The sequence below is a fragment of the Falco biarmicus genome, chromosome 6, assembly GCF_023638135.1.
Source record: "Falco biarmicus isolate bFalBia1 chromosome 6, bFalBia1.pri, whole genome shotgun sequence".
Lineage (NCBI taxonomy): Eukaryota > Metazoa > Chordata > Aves > Falconiformes > Falconidae > Falco > Falco biarmicus.
The window spans coordinates 80,410,397-80,428,834 of NC_079293.1; the positions used below are offsets into that span (position 1 = coordinate 80,410,397).

The 18,438-nt window shown below is 47.3% G+C and overlaps 1 protein-coding gene across 4 annotated transcripts in view; it reads right to left on the reverse strand.

Annotated features, from left to right (window-relative positions):
* Positions 1-13,010, reverse strand: part of EGLN1 (egl-9 family hypoxia inducible factor 1) — a 35,227-nt gene extending 22,217 nt beyond the window's left edge. Inside the window, exon 1 of one of the 4 annotated variants that reach the window (XM_056344578.1) lies at positions 11,647-13,010. In XM_056344578.1, coding sequence (XP_056200553.1) covers positions 11,647-12,576 — 930 coding nt within the window. In that variant the 5' untranslated portion in view covers positions 12,577-13,010. The remainder of the gene's footprint in view (positions 1-11,646) is intronic. The other 3 variants (XM_056344575.1, XM_056344576.1, XM_056344577.1) reach the window with 3 other exon arrangements.
* Positions 13,011-18,438: the final 5,428 nt, after the last annotated feature.

The window sequence follows — 18,438 nt, forward strand, 5'->3', positions numbered from 1 at the left end:
AATACACGGCAGAGAGCAGCAACTGAGGCAAGCCTAGTCCTCTGCACCCCTGGAACCCGAGGACTCCAAGGGAGTACAGGCAAGAGGAAAGCGAGCAGCAGCACCAAGTACATGTGGAGAATGTAGATGAAAGAAAAACAGCTAGAAGTTAAATGGGGAGTAGGGATTGTAACTGAAGAGCTGCAGGCTTTTGATTTATACCACAGCCTGGCAAAAGATATGAACCTGACTATTACCTGTTCAAAGGTTCCCTCCTCACACTTCTCTGGAACTGTTTTTAATGTTAGAGTGGGTGGCATTTTTTTAAAAGTAAAATATATCTACAACATACTGAAAATAATCTTGTCCAGATGTTTGTTAAAAAATTGCTACATAAAGTAAAAATATGGGAAATATTAAAGTAAAGCACTTTTTGGTAGTTTGTAGCTTTGAAACAGCGTATTTCACTTTTCTGTCCATCTAGCAAAGAAAGGATAGCTATCCCTGATGTACTATGCCCTCTCACTATAGAAGACATCCCAAAATCATATATAACCTTAAAATAATTTTGGAGAGGAAGTATGAGCCCCCCCACAGATAAATAATTGTTTTGGATTAAAATCTGGCTTAAATCAGTCTTCTGAAGCGTACACATGCTTTAGATCAGCAGCTACCCTAGGACAGTACTGCGTAACGGACATACGCACATACAAACTGTAGAACAGGCAACACGGGAGACAACAGTGAAGAGGCAGCAGCACAGACGGTAGTGCAAGTGATCATGTGGATGACCAAAATGGATCCAAGCCAGGAATGTTTCAAACTGTACATTACTTACATGCATTACATATCTGACCACAATGTTCCTTTAAGAAGCAAATGACCGCTAGTAGGAGGACAGACTTCTGGTCACTTCACCCAGAGAAACAATTAGGAGGACTCAGACTACTGACTGTGCCTTTGCTAGAAAAAAAAACCTACTACTTTAACAGACTGCAAAAACTGGCTTGTTCTTTACCTCCGCCACTCCAAACTGCAGTATGTCTTTCTCCACAGGAGGGCTGAGGTGGGCAGGCACCTCTGGAGATCATCTGGTCCAGCCCCCTGCTCCAGCTGGGCCAGCCACAGCAGGTTGGGGGACCTGCAGCTGAGTTTCAAGTATCTCCAAGGATGGAGACTCCAAAACCACTCTGGCAACCTGCTCCTCCGTTTGATCACCCCCAAAATGAAAAAAGCACTTCTTATGTTTAAACGGAATTTCTTGCATTTCAGTGTAGCCACTGTCTCATCACTGGGCACCACTGAGAAGAGGCTGGCTCCCTCGTCTTTACTCCCCCTATCAAGTATCTGTAAGCACTGGTACAGTCCCCCCACACCTTCTCTTCTCCAACATAACAGCCCCAGCTCTCTCAGCCTCTCCCTGTACGACCTGAAAAAGCAAATCCACTGTTACAAAGAATTCTACTGATTGTCTGATGCTCTGTCACATACGGGCTACAGGAGACACAAATAAGGTTACGCCAAACAGAGGTACAATTAGCCAACGTTATTTCACTGGGCATCACATAATATGCCAGCTGAAACTGAGTCAGTTTAAGATGCCCTTATCAACCGCCCACAGTTTCCCTTCTCACAGCAGCGAGGCTGTGTGCCAGCTGCCTGAGCAACAATGCAGCAGTCGCTGGAACTGCAAGGGGCTGATGCCTCCAGCCCAGCGCAGACCACATGCTACCAGAATACAGCCGAAGCTGTTGAGGGCGCTTGGCATCCATGGCGAGGGTGAACTGCTTTAACAAATGCTTGAACAGGACAAGAGAGCAGCAATGAGAAAGGTATCTTATTAACCAACAGTCAGGTTAGGCTGTTATTGTAACTTTTTGTTTCAATTTGACTAGGAACTTCAGGACTGTTCCAACTGTATAGCTGCAGCCCTCTGAACTACGCAAACAGGAAGGTAACAGACCCTGGCACACCAGAAGGCCAGCAAGCCACTGCAAGAGTACACCCAGCAGAGAAACCTACAGCCCCGGCCACTTCACCAAGAATGTAAAGCTATCAATAGAACAAAGTGATGTGAATTGACAATCCAACCTCCTCCTGTAACCACGTTTAAAATATTTTGATATAAAGAGAGAAAAAACCCAACCCCAAACGAAGCAAATGCATATAAACCCCTCAACTCTTCAGCCAGTTTATGGCATTTTAAAACTTCTTACATTCATCTGACAACCAACGCAACAATTCCTCCACCCTGTTGGGACCAAAAGAGAGAACTGCTTCCTGAAATCCCTCACTGCGTTCACCTTTGTATCATTTTCAATATAATGCGTGTTTTTGCAGAAACAAGGCAAGGCAGTCTCCGGCTCTGCTCTCACAGCAGCACGCTGGGGCCACACAGCAGCACCTCCTCAGAGCTGTACAGCATTCCTACAGTCCAGAGCACCTTCATGGTCAAACTACGTGCTCTGAGCTGGTCTGACCCTAAATTAACATGTAAAATTAATCCTTGGGTATAAAATAGTCTTTTTCATTAGGCCCCGTTAATTACCCTTCAAGTACAGTCTTCATCTCTTCGTTAGAGCACTAAGCTCATAATATACACGTACCTGCCCTACCTTCGCACACAATGTCCATAGACATATGCAGGCACGCACATTTCCACCTGTTCTATTTAGAACATTAAAAAAAAAAACAAACCACAAACCAACAACAAAACTCTCAAGTAGTTTTAAGTTAAATACCAAAGAACAAGAAAGTCTTCAAGTGTAAGCAGCTGTTACGTGCATAAAAGCATTGCTCTATTTTTGACAGACACTGCCCTGGAACAGGGAGTGAATTCACTTTTGACTTGAAGTTTATGACTGCCACTTACCAGCTAATTCTGGCACAAGCCTGCCCTGAAAATATGCTTGATCAGCTATCGTTAACCAACAACCTTCAAAAACTGGAAGGAGTTTACAAGGATTTAATGAGCACCAAATGACTTTTTCAAAAGGCCACAAAGCCAGCATTAGTTCTCCTTTTGAAGGATCTAAGTAGCAAGTCACAGATCTGAAAGACAAAAAGGGTATCAGAAATAATAACTACTCCATTCAGTAGTAGCTGCAAAGTCAAATAACTTTACTGTTCTGTTCACTGAAAATATTGCTTTCAAAATATTATATCCTTAGTGTAGTGTAAAAAACATGCCAATGAAGATCTTGATATATTATTGATAATTGATAATATTCTGAATCAGTTTATTTCCAAAAAACACTTGCACAGTCCTTGGATTGTCCGCAGTCACTCCCCTACTGTGAAGTAACAAAATATAGCAGCACAAGAGACAGGGAGCCCCACAAGCATCCCACTGAAGCATTAATTAACCAATCCACTCACAACAGTCCCAAACTGAATTCTGAAGCGAAAAACTGTGTTGCCTTTGTACAAGAGCTCTCCAAGGAGCCTAAAGAAAACCAATTTAGTTTCTGGATGGGCAAAAAATTTTTGCTCTAGACAGTATCCGTTTCCTTTTTATAAAATAAGCTTCCTTTCTGCTGCAGCAGAAAGCCTTCATTTCAGCTACTAAGCTAAATGTAGCTTACTAGCTACAAGTATACTGTGTGCATACATACCTAACAGCACCCAGTACAAGACAACATGGTAACAACTAGAAAGACAGCATTTTGGAAAATTCCAGTAGCAACCCAGCCTGTTCAAGCCAAAAGGTGCCAGGTACTATCCAGGATGGTCTAAGCACCAAAACTGAATTACAAACATCATGAAAGCTGGTAAGTATCACAAAAGAGAATAATATGCTACCAGTTATTTGCAGCATTAACCTATTAAAAAATTAAACATCATCTAGAAAAAGGGAAAACACCTCTCAAACACCCAGTCAAGGTTACTGATATAACTAGCCCAGAGATTTGAGAACTGCTGTTCAGACAGTCCTATGACTTGGCAGGACATCACTTCCAAGGAATTTCAGTCCAAGAGGCCACTGGCAAGGGAAGGCAGCTCTTCCTCTCAAGCTGTACAGCTATGATGAGAAGCTGCCTGCTTGATTTTTGGGTGGTACTGAATTGAGCCCATTCTGCACAGGAGAGTGCATAGCACATGAAGGCAGCAACACAATCAGAAAATCATTGATACACCTGACAGGAAAAAAACAAATTAATTACCCACAGTGCACTGAAATCACTGATGTGCGCAAACCTCAAGGCTACAGGTTCCTAATCTCCAGAACAGCAACAACTCAAGAACTGCAGTTGCATAGTAAAAAACAGCTGGGAAAAACCAAGCAACGAATCAAACCAGAATTCCATAGAGCTATCCTAATGCACCAGGGAACAGAGAGGAAACAGGACAGGAAAAGTGAAATAGTACTGAAATTGCCCATTTCAGATGGAGCCCCTGAAGCAGAATGAGCGCTGGATGCGGCACAAGGGGATGTGGCAGAACAGGGACCTTCCTTACCAGCAGCAGCCAGCAACAAACAGCAAGCTGCACCACAGCACTCACTGCAGAGGATGCCAGACCAGCTCTGCCTTGAAAAGAGAAAGCAAGAATGTCCTTGGTGCCGATAAATCTCTAGAATAATGGATAGGGACAGCCAACATGCATAAGAAATCAAGTTGGGGGGGGAAGGAACCAAGAAATAACCAGTTTTCATTCAGAGAAAATGTGGTTTTCCCTGTGCATGCTACATGGGATCACATGGTAGGCAGACCAGCAAAGCTTCTGTATAAAACTGTCACGGGGAAGAACCCTGAAGGACAGAAGAATGCCATTTCTGATGGCAAGAACTGGTCTCACGCTGAACACGGAAGAACAAAGAAAAGAAAGGTTAAGGAAAAAAAAAAAAAAACCCAACACCATAGCTAGTAAAGATTTCTTAAACGGTGTTCAAATTTTCATGAGCAAAATTTTGGGATAATCAGTCCCTAAGTGTTAAACTAAGGCTGTAGTTTGGCAAACACTTTAAGTTGGCATAAATTTGCATTGCTGCTGAAAGAAAGTCTCACCATCTGCCAGTCCCTTGTGCCAGCACAAACATCCGAACACTGAACCAGGAGCACTTCTTTTGCCAGTTTATTTTTCAGATGGATCAGTTCCCCAAACCAGTTCACAAGATGGCCATGTAAATACAACCACTGGCAAAGAAGAGCGACTACTTCTCCAGCAGCGCCGGAGCACTACAAGACACAGATACAGAAGATACAGGGCTACGGAGAAATTTCTAGCAGTCACAAGTGGTGCTCTGCACCCTCACACACGCTATATTCATACCACACTTCAAAGTTAAGAGTTACCACACAGACGCCCCTCAGAAACCAGTAGGGGAATCTGCCAGAATCTCAGCAACGTTCACATTTTCATTTTCACTGGCCATAAACGAGTATCTTTTCTGGATGTTGTGCTTCTCGATCAAAAGATCATTTGCACTGGAGACAACAGACAGTCTTTTGATCTTCTGTTCCATTTGGGACCGAAAATGCCTGTATATAAGGAACTGGAACAGCTTGCCAGAGAAGTTGCGGATTCCCCATCCCTGGAAGTGCTCAAGGCCAGGCTGGACGGGGCTCTGAGCAACCTGGTCTAGTGGAAGGTGCCCCTGCCCCATGGCAGGGTGGATGGAATGAGGTGACCTTTAAGGTCCCTTCCAACCCAAACCACTCTGTGGTAACAAATGAAACTGTGCTCATTACACATCAGGGCTCTACCCCCAACAGGGATGTAAGAACTGTGGGCTGCTGAGTATCCATGAACCACCATAGAATCCTTCAATGACCAGCACGCTCGTCTAGAAGAAAACACCGTCATCAACAGAAACATCACTGTAAGGAAAATAACTGACAAGGATGAGCATTGGTCATATTCTGTATCAAGGTCAAGCAACTCAAATCCTTATTGGGAGACTGAGCCACACTTTCCCATGACTCAGTGACAACTTCAACCCTATACCATCATCCATTAGGAACCGATCAGATCGGTAAGTTTTTCTACCAAGAAAGAAATTCAAGGCATGATAGCGAAACAAATCCCCAGAATGATACAGAAGGTTCTCTGTAACTGGGCATGTCACAAGCAATTTGACATGCTTTACAGACATTTTACCCCACTTCACAAACATTCCTCAGCTCAGATCACCAGCTACACCTCTGGAGTCCTCTGATCAGTGGGAGACTCACACCAGCGGCAGCAGAGTCCCTCACTCGCCCCTGTGCTCACTGTCCTAACAGCATTTTGTCACCATCATCACTTCCCACACTACCTGCTTGGTTGCTGAGTCCTTATTCTCTCTCTCTTATTTTCATCTGTCTTCTTATGGCCACACACGCTCATGGTTATATTTTGCAGAGTAAGATACAGTGGAAAGAACATTCAGAAAACTTGCTCGGGTCTCCTGTATGCTATTTTTAAACAGCATCTGCAAAACTCAAGACTTTAACCTATCCTCCTCCCATATTCCCTTCTCAGTGCTACACAGCTGCCAACAGCTTCAGCTGTATCAGCTGATTACTGCTTCTTGGTGCCATTTCTCTTCCCTTGGAAAGATTTATCTGATGTGTTTGCAGGAAAACCGCAACATAAATAAATGGCCAGAGCAGAGAGCCTTTTCTTTCCAGCTTATAGAAAAGCTAACAGCAGGGTATCCACTCACTCTTCGAAGATTATTCTCTAAAGCAGCTTTACTAACTTTGAAAGAAGCTAATATAATAGGGTACACCTGGACTAGTTTGAATCCGGAGACCTCTAGGTCTTCAGAGAACTCGAGGATGCTCTAGTGCGCAGCATCATATTGAAAACTGATGAGCATCCAGGGAATTATAAGCAGCGGTTAAAGTACTCACAACCAGGCCAGTTTATTTTGAGATGGGAGGCTGGGAGAAAGTAAGAGATGCGCAATTATGCAATTCAACAATTCCAAGAAAAGCAGTAAAACAGGCTTGCACAATGTGCAGCTAATCAATCATATTTTTAATCCACTGGTGGCTGAGAAGCAGTGGGCGCCAGTGGCCTACTGGAAGAGACAGGAGAGCATTAAAATGCATCAATTTGAACTGTAGGTCTTTTCTAGCTATCACAAGAAGTGGGAATGAAGCAAAAAAAGGGATTTAACAATGACTGTCAAACTGTCTATTCAGTTTCCTACCAATAAAAGGCACAGGGTAGGCTTAGAAGCTGGGTGGAGCTGGGTGTGATGGAAGCAGAAGGAATAGCTGACAGATCAGATGTCTGTTTATACAGTGATTATTAGGAACCCAGTCCACAACAGGGATGTCCCAATGTTTTTGCAATACCAGTAAAGGAAGCAAACTTCAGATTTATATGAATCAGATTTAGATGATCAGCGGAGTCCAGAACTGGGGAAAGAGAAACCTAGCAAAAAAATCATAAAACTGCCCCCTCCCTTAACCCCTTCTCAGCCTCCATGAAGGAGATAAGAAAAAACCTCACCTAGGTGAGATTCAGGATGATTTAATTCCCTGGCTTTGATGAGCAGGTTTATACCTCCACTGGCTATCTAAAACAGGACAGCCAGGGAACAGAAACACATGCATGTACAAGTATGGTAACTGATAAGAGAAAAGGGGGGTGGGGAGCGTTAACATTTTTGAGAAGAGATGGAAGAAGACATATCTAGAAAATAAAAGGAAGGAGAAAAGACACTGCAGCTCATGTATGCAAGTATGTGCCACCATCACCCAGAGAAAAGAAGGAAGCAGGGTCTGGAAAGAAAGAGACTAAAAGAACAAAAACAAGGAATGCAGTAAATCAGGACTTCTGAGATGAGCAAATAGTTAGCCATTCTCTTACACCTGCTGGTGTACTGACCACACACCTCAGAAGAGGTCGGCTAGTTTATACCTACTGCTATACAGATACCTTTCAGGCTGGAGAGTAATCTGCTAATGGTCAGACCTAAGCAGAACCACATCAGTTTAAGCAGATGAGTTCTAGGTAGCCTGGTTAGTCTAGAGAAAACCCCTAACAGAGACTTTCAAATGTAAAACCTCAGGTTTCTCACACAACATTTTACCTTATTTCATTTCCTCTACCTTAAGACACCGGAGAATGTAAATCAGTTTAAACCAGATTCCATTAAAACAATGTAGCTTTTTCCGTGGTCCATAGTTTTACAGGCTAAGAGATGCAGGGTTTACATCTCAAGACCCATTTCTTTTCCTGTTTTCATGCACTGCTTCTAGACACTTCGTAGTGATGGCAAGTTCAATGCCAACACCACCAACAGGTATACAAGTTCAGCCTTAACTAAATTTGAAGTGATAATCTACGTATCATCTCTTCCATTTTATCTATGGCTTTTTTTCCCCAACACCAAAAACAATTAGCCTTGATCAACAGCATCATTAAAACCTTTGATCAATAATTCATTTATTTCTGTAGAAGTACCCAGCTGCTAGTTAAATCACACAGAATAAAATGCTAAGACTCTATACGTGTATTCAGTTATTTTTAAGATCCAGTAATGGAGGGTGGGAATTTCAGCACACTGTGAAGCGGATTTATTTATGATTCATCCCCTCTAATAGGATATGCTTGTTTACAGAGCTTGAAGTAGATCTGGTAAAGGTTAAAGATTCAAGAAAAGCTCCTGTGACTCCTGTGACATAATGCCAGCCCTTGCACAACATTCAAAAATAAAGTCAGTTTTCTAACAAGACGCTGCAGTGAACCCAACAACAGTATTTTAAATGACTGGCTGCAAGTGGTTTGGATTTTTTGCTTGGGTTTCATTTAAAAAGTCTAATAAAAAAAAAATAATTTGAAGTTAGGCTTAAAACAAACAAAACACCACACCTTTAGAACTGTTAATACAAAACCACCTTCTTTTCAAATCTACAACACTGCACATCTGATTTTGAGGAAACAAACTCTTAAAACTTCACCACCTCAGCTCTCCTCAGCACAGCTACATCCCTGACATCTATGAGCACAGCCCAATTCTAGCATGTCCCCTGTTGCAGAAGTGCTGTACCAGACTGCAATCATTTAATACCGTACCAACCCATCACCTCGTGCAGCTAGTACCGGTAGCTTTTTAGAAAGGGCAGGGGGATTCCCAAGGCCTGGAATTCTTTTGCAGGTTCAGATGCTGGGGAATTAAAGTCTCACCAGTGACGCTGCAAATTGGTTTATTTAGCACCTTCAGTAAAATGGTACACTGTGTTCTCCGCACATCAACTACACAAACCACAGTATTGCAACATAAACATGCATAGTCAGGAGTATTAAAGTTATTCAGTAAGAGCTCAGTCGGTCACATGTGCTACCATTTTGCCCATTTTGGTCCTATTACTTGAAATGAAACAAATAAGAATAAATATTACATGTAGATCGTTCATTTTCAAAAGTCTTTGCTGTGAAAGCAAACCCAACATACCCATGAAGATTTGAAAGTACACTGTATTTGACTAAAATAACTAAGCAGTGGTCACCCTGAAAGTGCACTAACAGAAAAGCTCCAGGACAGCCTGTTATAGCTATTACAATGTCTGCACTGCACACCCCTCTATACTGCCAAGAATGAAAGTATGCCGGGACTCCGGCAGCAACACAATCAAAATCAGAAAATCAGAAGTCAGAAAAAGCAAGGGCAAGATGTACCGAAAAAAAATCCCTTCAGACAACGAAGAGGTGTCTGTGTGTTTATTTTACATCTTCCTTTCCCCCCCCCCTAAACAGCCAGGAGCCCTGAAGGGATGTACTTAAGTTTCCACTGCCGGACTGCTCTCTCTCCCCAACACCTCCCCTCCCAGCCCTTCGATTCAACTTACTGTGGCATTAATGGCAAAGGTGCAGTTCTCTATAGGTGCAAAAGAGAAAAGGTGAAAGTCACATCACTCCTATCGCTGCTGACTTTACAAATAAGCATGCCCAAACACTGATAAATCCCATGTTTCAACAGATCAAACTCTTCCACTGACTTGTTCATCTCTTCTCACCAACTGCTTCTGTTTATTCAACTCAGGGGTGAATCTGTGAGAGTGACTGTCAGCTCCATTCTGCTCCTGCGGAAACTTCAGGGAACTGAGCTTCCCTGTATCTCTACAAGCACGGACTTTTGTGGGGAGATAAAAGCAAGGGAAGGTGAGAAGACAGAAAGTAATGCATTTCTGTACCACCAAGGAGTAAAGCACTGCACTTTTACTGACCTGATCCCTGCACCTGCCCTGATGCCCTAAATACTGAGAAATTTCAGCAGTGGCTGAAAAACGAGTGGGGCTAAACAAACCATTGCTTTGCTGTTGCTCCACAAAAGAGCAAAACATGAAGAGAGATAAGATTTTTCTCTCTCTTTCACAGTTAGCAAATGTATCGGTAACTACTTAGAAATGTAAGATAAGAGTAGTAAGATGCGTGATTTGGGATTACAATTCCAAAAGTCCTTTCTAAAGCCCTGGTAAGTATTATTTACAGAAGCATACCGCTGCACATAAAACCAGAAGCTGTATTCCTCTTCGCTGCATAAAACTGAAGCCCAGCAAAGCCACTGATACATTTAGAGTGTAAGTTCGAAGCACTTGGAGCCTTGAAGAGATTTAGGACTGTCTGAAACATAAATTGGCTTAGAAAGTCCAAGCTAACAGGGATCTAGGGGGAACCTAGACCACATCCCCGTTACAAAGACTTTAGTGCAGTACTGGTTCAACTACAGGTATGTAAAGATCACATTTGCAAAAAACTGATTCCCACCCACTTTTCCTTATCACGGGAGTTTCCCGTGCCCCAAACAAATCCAAGGCTGTTTTTTGCCCTCCAGTTTCTCCCCTCCTCCCTCCCGCAGCTTCCCACCAGCTGAGAGCTGCAGCTGCAGCAACAACAGCCCGTCTGTGACCGTGCAACCGTCCCGGCGCGATGGATGCTACCAGCTCACTGGCTTCCTTATGTTTTAATAGAGGTAGCAAACTGTGAAGGGTGTTACCCCCCCCCTTTTTCTTTTTTAACTGGAAGAATACTGATGAATATTCATTACTAGTCCTTTATCAAGGGGGAGGATATTATTTAAAGAACTGGAAGAGAACTTCAAACTAGGCAAAGACACCAGGGAATTTTGCCTCGGTTCTCTGGACTCAAAGAGTGTGATTTTTGCAGAAAAGAGACAGGACGGTAGTAAACCCCCCGGTGCCTCCCCGCAGCAGCGCTGCCCGCCGCGGCACTGCCCACGCCGCTCCCACTCAAGCCCCGCACCCGGCAGGCGTCCCCGGAGCCGTCACCCAGCAACCCCGGACCCACTCGTGCGGGCTGCCGCTGCCCCGAGGCCGCCTTGCAGCCGGTGCCCAGCACACGGTACCCCCCGCTTTCTGGGGACAACAAGTATACCGCTTTCATTTTTTATTTTTTTTTTTTTGGCGGAACGTGCGTTCCAGTATTCACCGCCTAGCGCATGAGCTTCCAGGTCAAGTGTTTTAACGAAACGCCGGGATATAAATGAGGTGGCTCCCCCTCCCCAGCAAACAAACCCTGTCACACCGCCGAGGTGGGGAGCGACCCCCGGATGCTGAGCGCGGCCGGCCCCGGGCCACACGCCCAGGCACACGCAGGGACGTGCGCACCCGCACGCACACCCGCAGGCAGCGCACACGGCCCCGCCGCCCCGCTCCCCCCCACCCCCCGGCGGCAGCGGCGGGCACCGGGGGTCCCGGCTCTCGCACTCACTTTCGTCCTGCCGTTGATTTTGTAGTTGCCCAGCTTGCCGTTGCAGTGTCGGATGAGATCGTCCATGCTGTTCATGAGGAGCCGGATGGTCTGGCAGCCCGGCTCCTTGCCCTCCACCCAGGTGATCTTGTCGCCGCGGATGTCCTTGGACGAGTCGCTCTTCTGGCTGACGAGCTGCCCGTCGGTGAAGCGGCCGGTGTGGTGGAGGGCCCGCACCTCCTGAGCCACCAGCCCGCCCAGCTCCTTGCCGAGGAAGTCGTCCACCACGCAGATGCCGTGCTTGTTCATGCAGGGCACGATGTACTCCAGCGCCAGCCGCTGCGGCACCAGCGACTTGGTCTGCCCGTTGGGGCGCAGCGCGGCCCCGCCGGGCCCCGCCTGCACGCCGCCAGGGGACAGGTTCGACTTGTCCCGGTACAGCAGCACCGCCTCCCCGGACGGCGACGGGGACTGGGCCGCGGCCGGAGCCTCCGCCTCAGCACCGGCGGCCGCGGCGGCGATGTAGTTGTTGGTCAGAGGGGCGGCCTTGGCGGAGGCCTCCGGGGACGGCGGCGCTGCGCCCTTCCCCGCCGCAGCCCACCCCGCCGCCCGGCTGCCCCCTCCGGCCGCGGCCCCGGCGCTGTGGGCGCGGGTCGGCGTGGGGTGCCCGCCGCGGGGCTCGGCAGCGCCCCCTGCCGCGACCGTCGCCGCCGCCGCCGTCGCGCCGCCGCCGCGGCAGATGAGCTTGTGCTTCTTCCAGTCCTGGCGCTGGTGCTCCTTGCTGCAGTAGAAGGAGCTGCGGCAGCGCCCGCACCGCAGCAGGTTCTCCATCTTCCCGCACAGCTCGCAGTACTGCCGGTCCCGCTCGCTGCTGCAGCCGCTGCTGCCGCTCCCGCCGCCGCTGCTCTCGCCGCCGCCCTGGCCGGCCCCGCCGCCGCTGTCATTCGCCATGGCGCCGGTGGTGCCGCCGCAGCCCCGCTCCGCCGCCGAAGGGTTATGTAAGGAGGCGGGCGGGAGCGGCGCTAACGCGGGCCCCCGCCCGGCCGCGCGGGGAGGGAGCGCTCACTGCATCATGGCCGCCCGGCTCCTCCGCGGCCCCCGCCGCCCTCCGCCTCCGCCGGCCCGCGGCCTCCTTCGTGGCAGCCGGGCGCGGAGCTGCCGCGGGGGCCCGCGCCTCCCTCCCTGCGCCGCTAACGCCGCTAGCACCACCTCATCGCCGCCCCGCCGGCGGCGGCGCGGCCGAGGGGCAGAGCGGCGGCGGGGGCAGCCGGCTGGCGCGGAGCGGGGAGGGGGGGGCGCTGCCTTCCGCTCCCCGCCGGCCTCTGCCCAGTGCGCGGGCCGGCGCGGCCGCCGCCTCTCCCCGCCGCGCCTCCGCCGCTGTGTCGGGGCGAGGAGGAGGCGCCACTCTCGCGGCTCGCTCTGCACGTACGCCACTTCCAGCCCGCCAGCGCCGCCGGCGCGTCAGGCGGGCGGGGCCGCGCCGGCAGGCGGGCGGGGCCGGACCGGGGCAGGCCGGGCCGAGGAGCCGAACGGCCCCGCCGCGCCCGCAGGGCCGGGCCCCGGCGCTGGGAGTAGCGATGGGCCTCGGCCGGGGCGCCCCCGCGGCGGCGGGAGGGCGGGCGGGAGGGGCCCGCCGGGGAGCGCGGAGCCGCGCTGCCAGGGGCGGCGGGCACGCACAGACGGTGCTGGCGGCGCTGCCCGCGACACCCCGGGCGGACGGTGGGCCGCTGCTCCGCGGGCGGCCTTGCGCTGTCGCCAGCGGCGAGCGGCCGCCGCGGGGGGGGCGGCGGCGGCGGCACCGAGGGGCCCGGCCCGGCATAGAAGCCGGGCGCTGTGGCCATGAGTGACGGGGAGGGTGGCGGCAGCGCCGTGCCGCAGTGGAGGGCCGGGTGTCGTCGCTCTCGTAGGCCCCTGAATACCCCAGCCGGGTGGCTGGCGGGGCGGGGTGTGCGCTGGCTCCCTCTTAAATAACCTGTGGCTTGTGTGCCACCGAAGTCGCCGGTAAAAAAGGCCGGAGTCCAGCGGGTTAGAAGGGCAAAAAGCAGGAAGAAGGAGCAAGTGATGTGGCCGGCAAACGAGGCCTGGAGCCGGGGCCAGTGCTGTGATGAACATGGCACGCAGCCCCTGACAGGAAAAAGGAAGCGGGTATGGCAGAGCAGCACCGGTGCAGGGACAAAGGTCCACACACAGTCACGTCGGCTGTCAGAAGCCGCATGAGGACCTGGACTCCTCCGAGGTGATGTGTAAGCTCCAGTCGGTCCGGCTTAACCGTGGCTTCGCTTGCTTGTGGGAGACGCTAGGACAGTGGAGTGTATTCTGCAGGTTCCTGCGATACAGCCCAACATGGAGGCTGGAGCCTCAGAGCCTCGTGGTACGCTGGAGCAAGGCCTCCTCCCAGGCCGGGGGTCTCCTGCACACCCGCTCCCAGAGCCATTCGGTGAACTGCCAGCATGTGTTTGCTCCGAGAGCAGGGCAGGTGAGAGGTAGCGCCTGCAGTTGCTGTGCGCTGCCCGTAAGTTAAGCAAATCCATTCTGAAGTGTCCAAGAATCCAAGAAGTGTCAAATACATGAGCCAATATACAGATCTGGAGGTAGGAAGGTGAAGTGAATCCTCTTGGTTGGTAACCCATAGGCTGCCGCAGGCTTTCACGTGATTTTGCATAAACTATTTTCTCTTTGCCACTGTGGGAGGGCAATAGTAGTGCTTTTGCTCCTCGCAGGCTGTTGGGGAGGCTTAAGACTGTGATATACTTGTATTATAGTGAGATGGCTTTATATACACAATTGAAATGGTTTAGTTCTTGCCATGTCTCCACATAGAACTGGATTTAAAATTAACCGACATAGCAGTAGGACTTGGAGGAATGTTAGGCACTGTGTGTACTATGTGAAGGGTGTTAAAAGGAGAAACAAAGTGTGCCAAGGATACAAACGCCTGTGGTGCATCTACAGAAGATGAGGAGAAACAGGATGAATTTTTAGAAGGGCAAAAGGAGTAGCGAGAGGACAAGCTCATGAAAGCCCAAAGGATGAGATTTCAAGGTGAATGTGATCAGCAAGCTCCATGGTGAATTTAAAAAAAAATAGAAATGAACCAAATGAACTGGAAAAGCTGGGAACTAAAAACAGATGGGGTTGCAGGTTAGTAATTTCTTTGTTCATTGCTCTTACAGGGAGGAAAATACAGTGGTAGAGGCAGAAGGAAGTGGGTTAAAAACAGGTTTTAAATCCAGAGCATAAAGTGTACAGATTTTTAATCTACGTTTAATGACAGTTTTACTACTTTACCTACAGGTATATGAGGTATGTCAGCAACACTAGGCTAGGTATTCCTCTAGCTTGCTTTAAACTGAAATTAATGCAACTGAATTTGTTGGACTCGCAGCATTGTTAAACCAGGCTAAATGAGAAGAGAGTCGAGGCTGTTATTTCCAAAAACTTTGGAAATGCAAACAATGATATTGTGCTAGAAAGAAACTGAAGAGTTAAGACCTTTTGCATTTGTTGCATACTCCTTCAGCAAACAGCAGAGATGAAAGTCACAGGTTTGAAACTCAGTAGTCCAGTTATGAAACAAATAAGAAAAGGACCAAGGTACAAATACAGTGCCTGGCTAAAACCTCATGATAATTATCAATTCATGGGCTAATTTGTCTTCAAAAGTCATTTGTTCTTTCCCTCTCCTTACCACATGTCTTTTGGGATGCAATTACAGGTCTTGGTCTTAGTTTTTACATTTGCTAATGTGCTGAGCTACTTCAGGTTGTGTTGACATACTGTTCCCCTGCATGGTCAACAGAAATACAGAGTTCAACAAAATTTATCTTCGGATGTATGGAGCATTTGCCATATTTTATGATTACAGCGCTTCACAGCAGCACAAAACAATTTAATGATGGCTGTTGTCCAGTGACAAAGCTGCAGAAAAGAGTGGTGGTGGTGGTAAGGAAACTCTGGAAGACAATGAGTATTTATATTACAATGGTGTCTACAACATGCTAGAAATGTTTTCCAAGTATATAAAGACTCTATTCATTTCCAAAAGGCTTGTTCCTTAAAAGACAGCACAAGGACAAAGCACGATAAAAAGCAACGTAGGGTATACAAAGCAAAAGGACCAACACGGTGGTTGCTAAAACTGAGGGGGGATGGGACTTCCTCCTCTTATTTTTCTGCTGGTTACTCTTCATTTGCTCCCTAATGTGGCGTACCCAAGATGGCTAATTTCTTGTCTGTGTCAGTGAACATCGGACAAGAACTTGGCTGGTGACTAGGTAATGATGACATATACTGCTTTGCAGAGAATGCAGATGAAAAGTCTTTAAAGTGATACCAGTCACGATGAGGGTAAACTTAATGCAAGGTCATAGTTTTTTGTCACCACTGAGATAAGGATTTGATACGTTTATTAGAAGTGAAAAAAAAAAAGGGGGGGGGAGGGAGTTGGCCAATGAATAACTTTTATGTTTTCATTAAGTAGTAATAATAGCAGCATTTATAATATGCTTTATGTATCTTGAGTACTACAGTGGTAAGGTTGTATGAGCAACCAAAAAAGAATCTTTGAAGCCCAGGGAGAGGGGGGAATGCAGCATAACAAGAGTAGAGAAGTTTCATTCACAGAACAAAATCAGCTTAAAAATGAAGTTTAAATAAAAAGTAATCTCATCTTCAGATAGTTTTGCTGTGAACAGGAAAAAGTCCCTGGGACTCCAGGCTAAGTTTTTCGCTGCTGCCAGAAGGCCACTTGGAAGCTACACATGCTCCTTACGGTGGTGGTAGTGTAAGGCATCAATCAGGCAGATACGTGTCCATGACAGTGTCATGATTAAAATTTAGAACTTGGGGGCTTGTAGCATTTGCTCTTTTTCCTCCGACCACTCCACCATGTTCTTCAGCCTGACTGCTCTTATTCCACTTAAACCATTATTCACTGATCTCTACAGCAGCATTTTTCAGGCTTGCTTTTCATACTAGCAAGTGAACTGTAACAGGTTTGCAGCTTTTCCAAATAAAACTAGAGAACTGTTTGTCTGAGTTGGATCCTCTGTTAAACTCACTTCCTTTCTAATCGGGACAAACTGTACAAACTCTATATCCACAAGGCTATGCAAGTGCTCCTCTATTGAATACGTGCTCTTTTCCTGAGGTACTCAAAGGGTTAGTGTGGTTTATTCAACTCCCAAATACCTCCCCTGCTCCCTGTTTCTGCAAAGTGAGGAAAGGATCGCTCACTAGAGGTGATCAGGAAGGTGTAGGGTTATTGACTAGCTGTGCTAGTCCCAGCCGTTACGGAGGAGCACTTTCAAGGTCCAGGCATGGGCACTCTGATGTGCCAAGAGCTTGGTATGCTCCTGTCACAGTATGAAGTGGCACACAGCTTTTGGGACAATGGCTCAGAAAATCAGGCTCAGAGCCCTGAAAATAATCAGCAGTTACCCTGGACCAGCTCCCATCCCGTTTAGTGCCTGTTGATGACATTGTAGTTTCCCTAAAAGGTTTTGCTGAAATTCAAGTAACAGAATAATGTAGTTGTTTATCACTGAATATCATAATGGTGTAATGTTTAAAGGAAAAGCCTTTCATTATAATCTGGGATTATAAGGGTTGGGCTAAATTATAAGGAGAAGTATTCTCAATTACTTTGTAAAAACTTGTGTTTAATATTGTGGGATACCTCCAGGCTCTTCAACTAAAATTGTTTTTGCAGTCCCTGAATCTGTCTGAAATTATATGCGTTTGCTTCTGTGGGAATATTGCCTATTTTTATTACACCAAAAATATGGTTAGTGTAGATCTAGAGAGATTTATGTGTGTTTTAATATTTGACTAGTTTAATAATTGTAGTCATATTTAAAGAAAAATTAATTATGCTAGTGAAGTACAAGAGTGTGTCTTTTTTTTTTTTTTTTTTAAACTGAAAATGCTGCTACTAGATGTCTGTATCTGTAAAGCTAAATGCAGTGGAGCTTAGAAAATGCGCAATACTCACTCCAGTTTTGTCCTCATTTCAAACTTTGTACCATGGAAAGTTCAAAAGCTTTTTCCACATTGTTTGTGAGGTTTCTCCAGAGGGAGTATTTCAGGCTTTGGTTAGAAAAGAATTCCCCGTCTTGCTAAAGATTGACAATTATGTACATTTTTAGCCTGTAACTTAAGCAAGCCAGCAGGCCCTCGGGGTGCCTAAAGTGCAGTTATGAACAGAAAGTTACTTTTAAAGTACATTTTTTAAACGCTATGTGAAATCCACTCACTGATACAGCGATAAGCAGTTTTGGAGGGGACACCCCCCCCCCCCCCCCAAGATTCTTGTTTTATCTGTATGTAGGTCAAATATATCTGAACTGCTCCAGAAGCTTTTCTTTATTTTGGTGCAGATGAGTCTTCCAGCATGAGAACAAGGAGACTCCAATGTAAAGACAGGGACCCCAACATAAAGAAAGTGTCTCCAGTGCTTCGTAGGGCCACAATCATAACATGACCTTTTCACTTTGCATCTGGTATGTGCTTCCTGCCCCTGTGTCATCATGATTCAGCATCATGACATGCTGAAAGACCATCAAGGTGGAAACAATGCCGAGCAGTGTTACGATGATGTGGCCTGCCGTGATTATTTTGTGTGTACCTGATCTACTGCACATCGTATTTTCTCTTTCCTCGTCTTCCAGCTGCCAGGCACGTAGTTCTCTTTTCTGCCAGTGCCTGGCCTTGTATTTGGAAAAAACAGGGATGCCCTGGGGTATGGGCAAGAAGGACAGGTCACTCTGTGCCCCTTGGTTTGAGAAGCTTGAGAGCACCTCAGCCCATGCATTA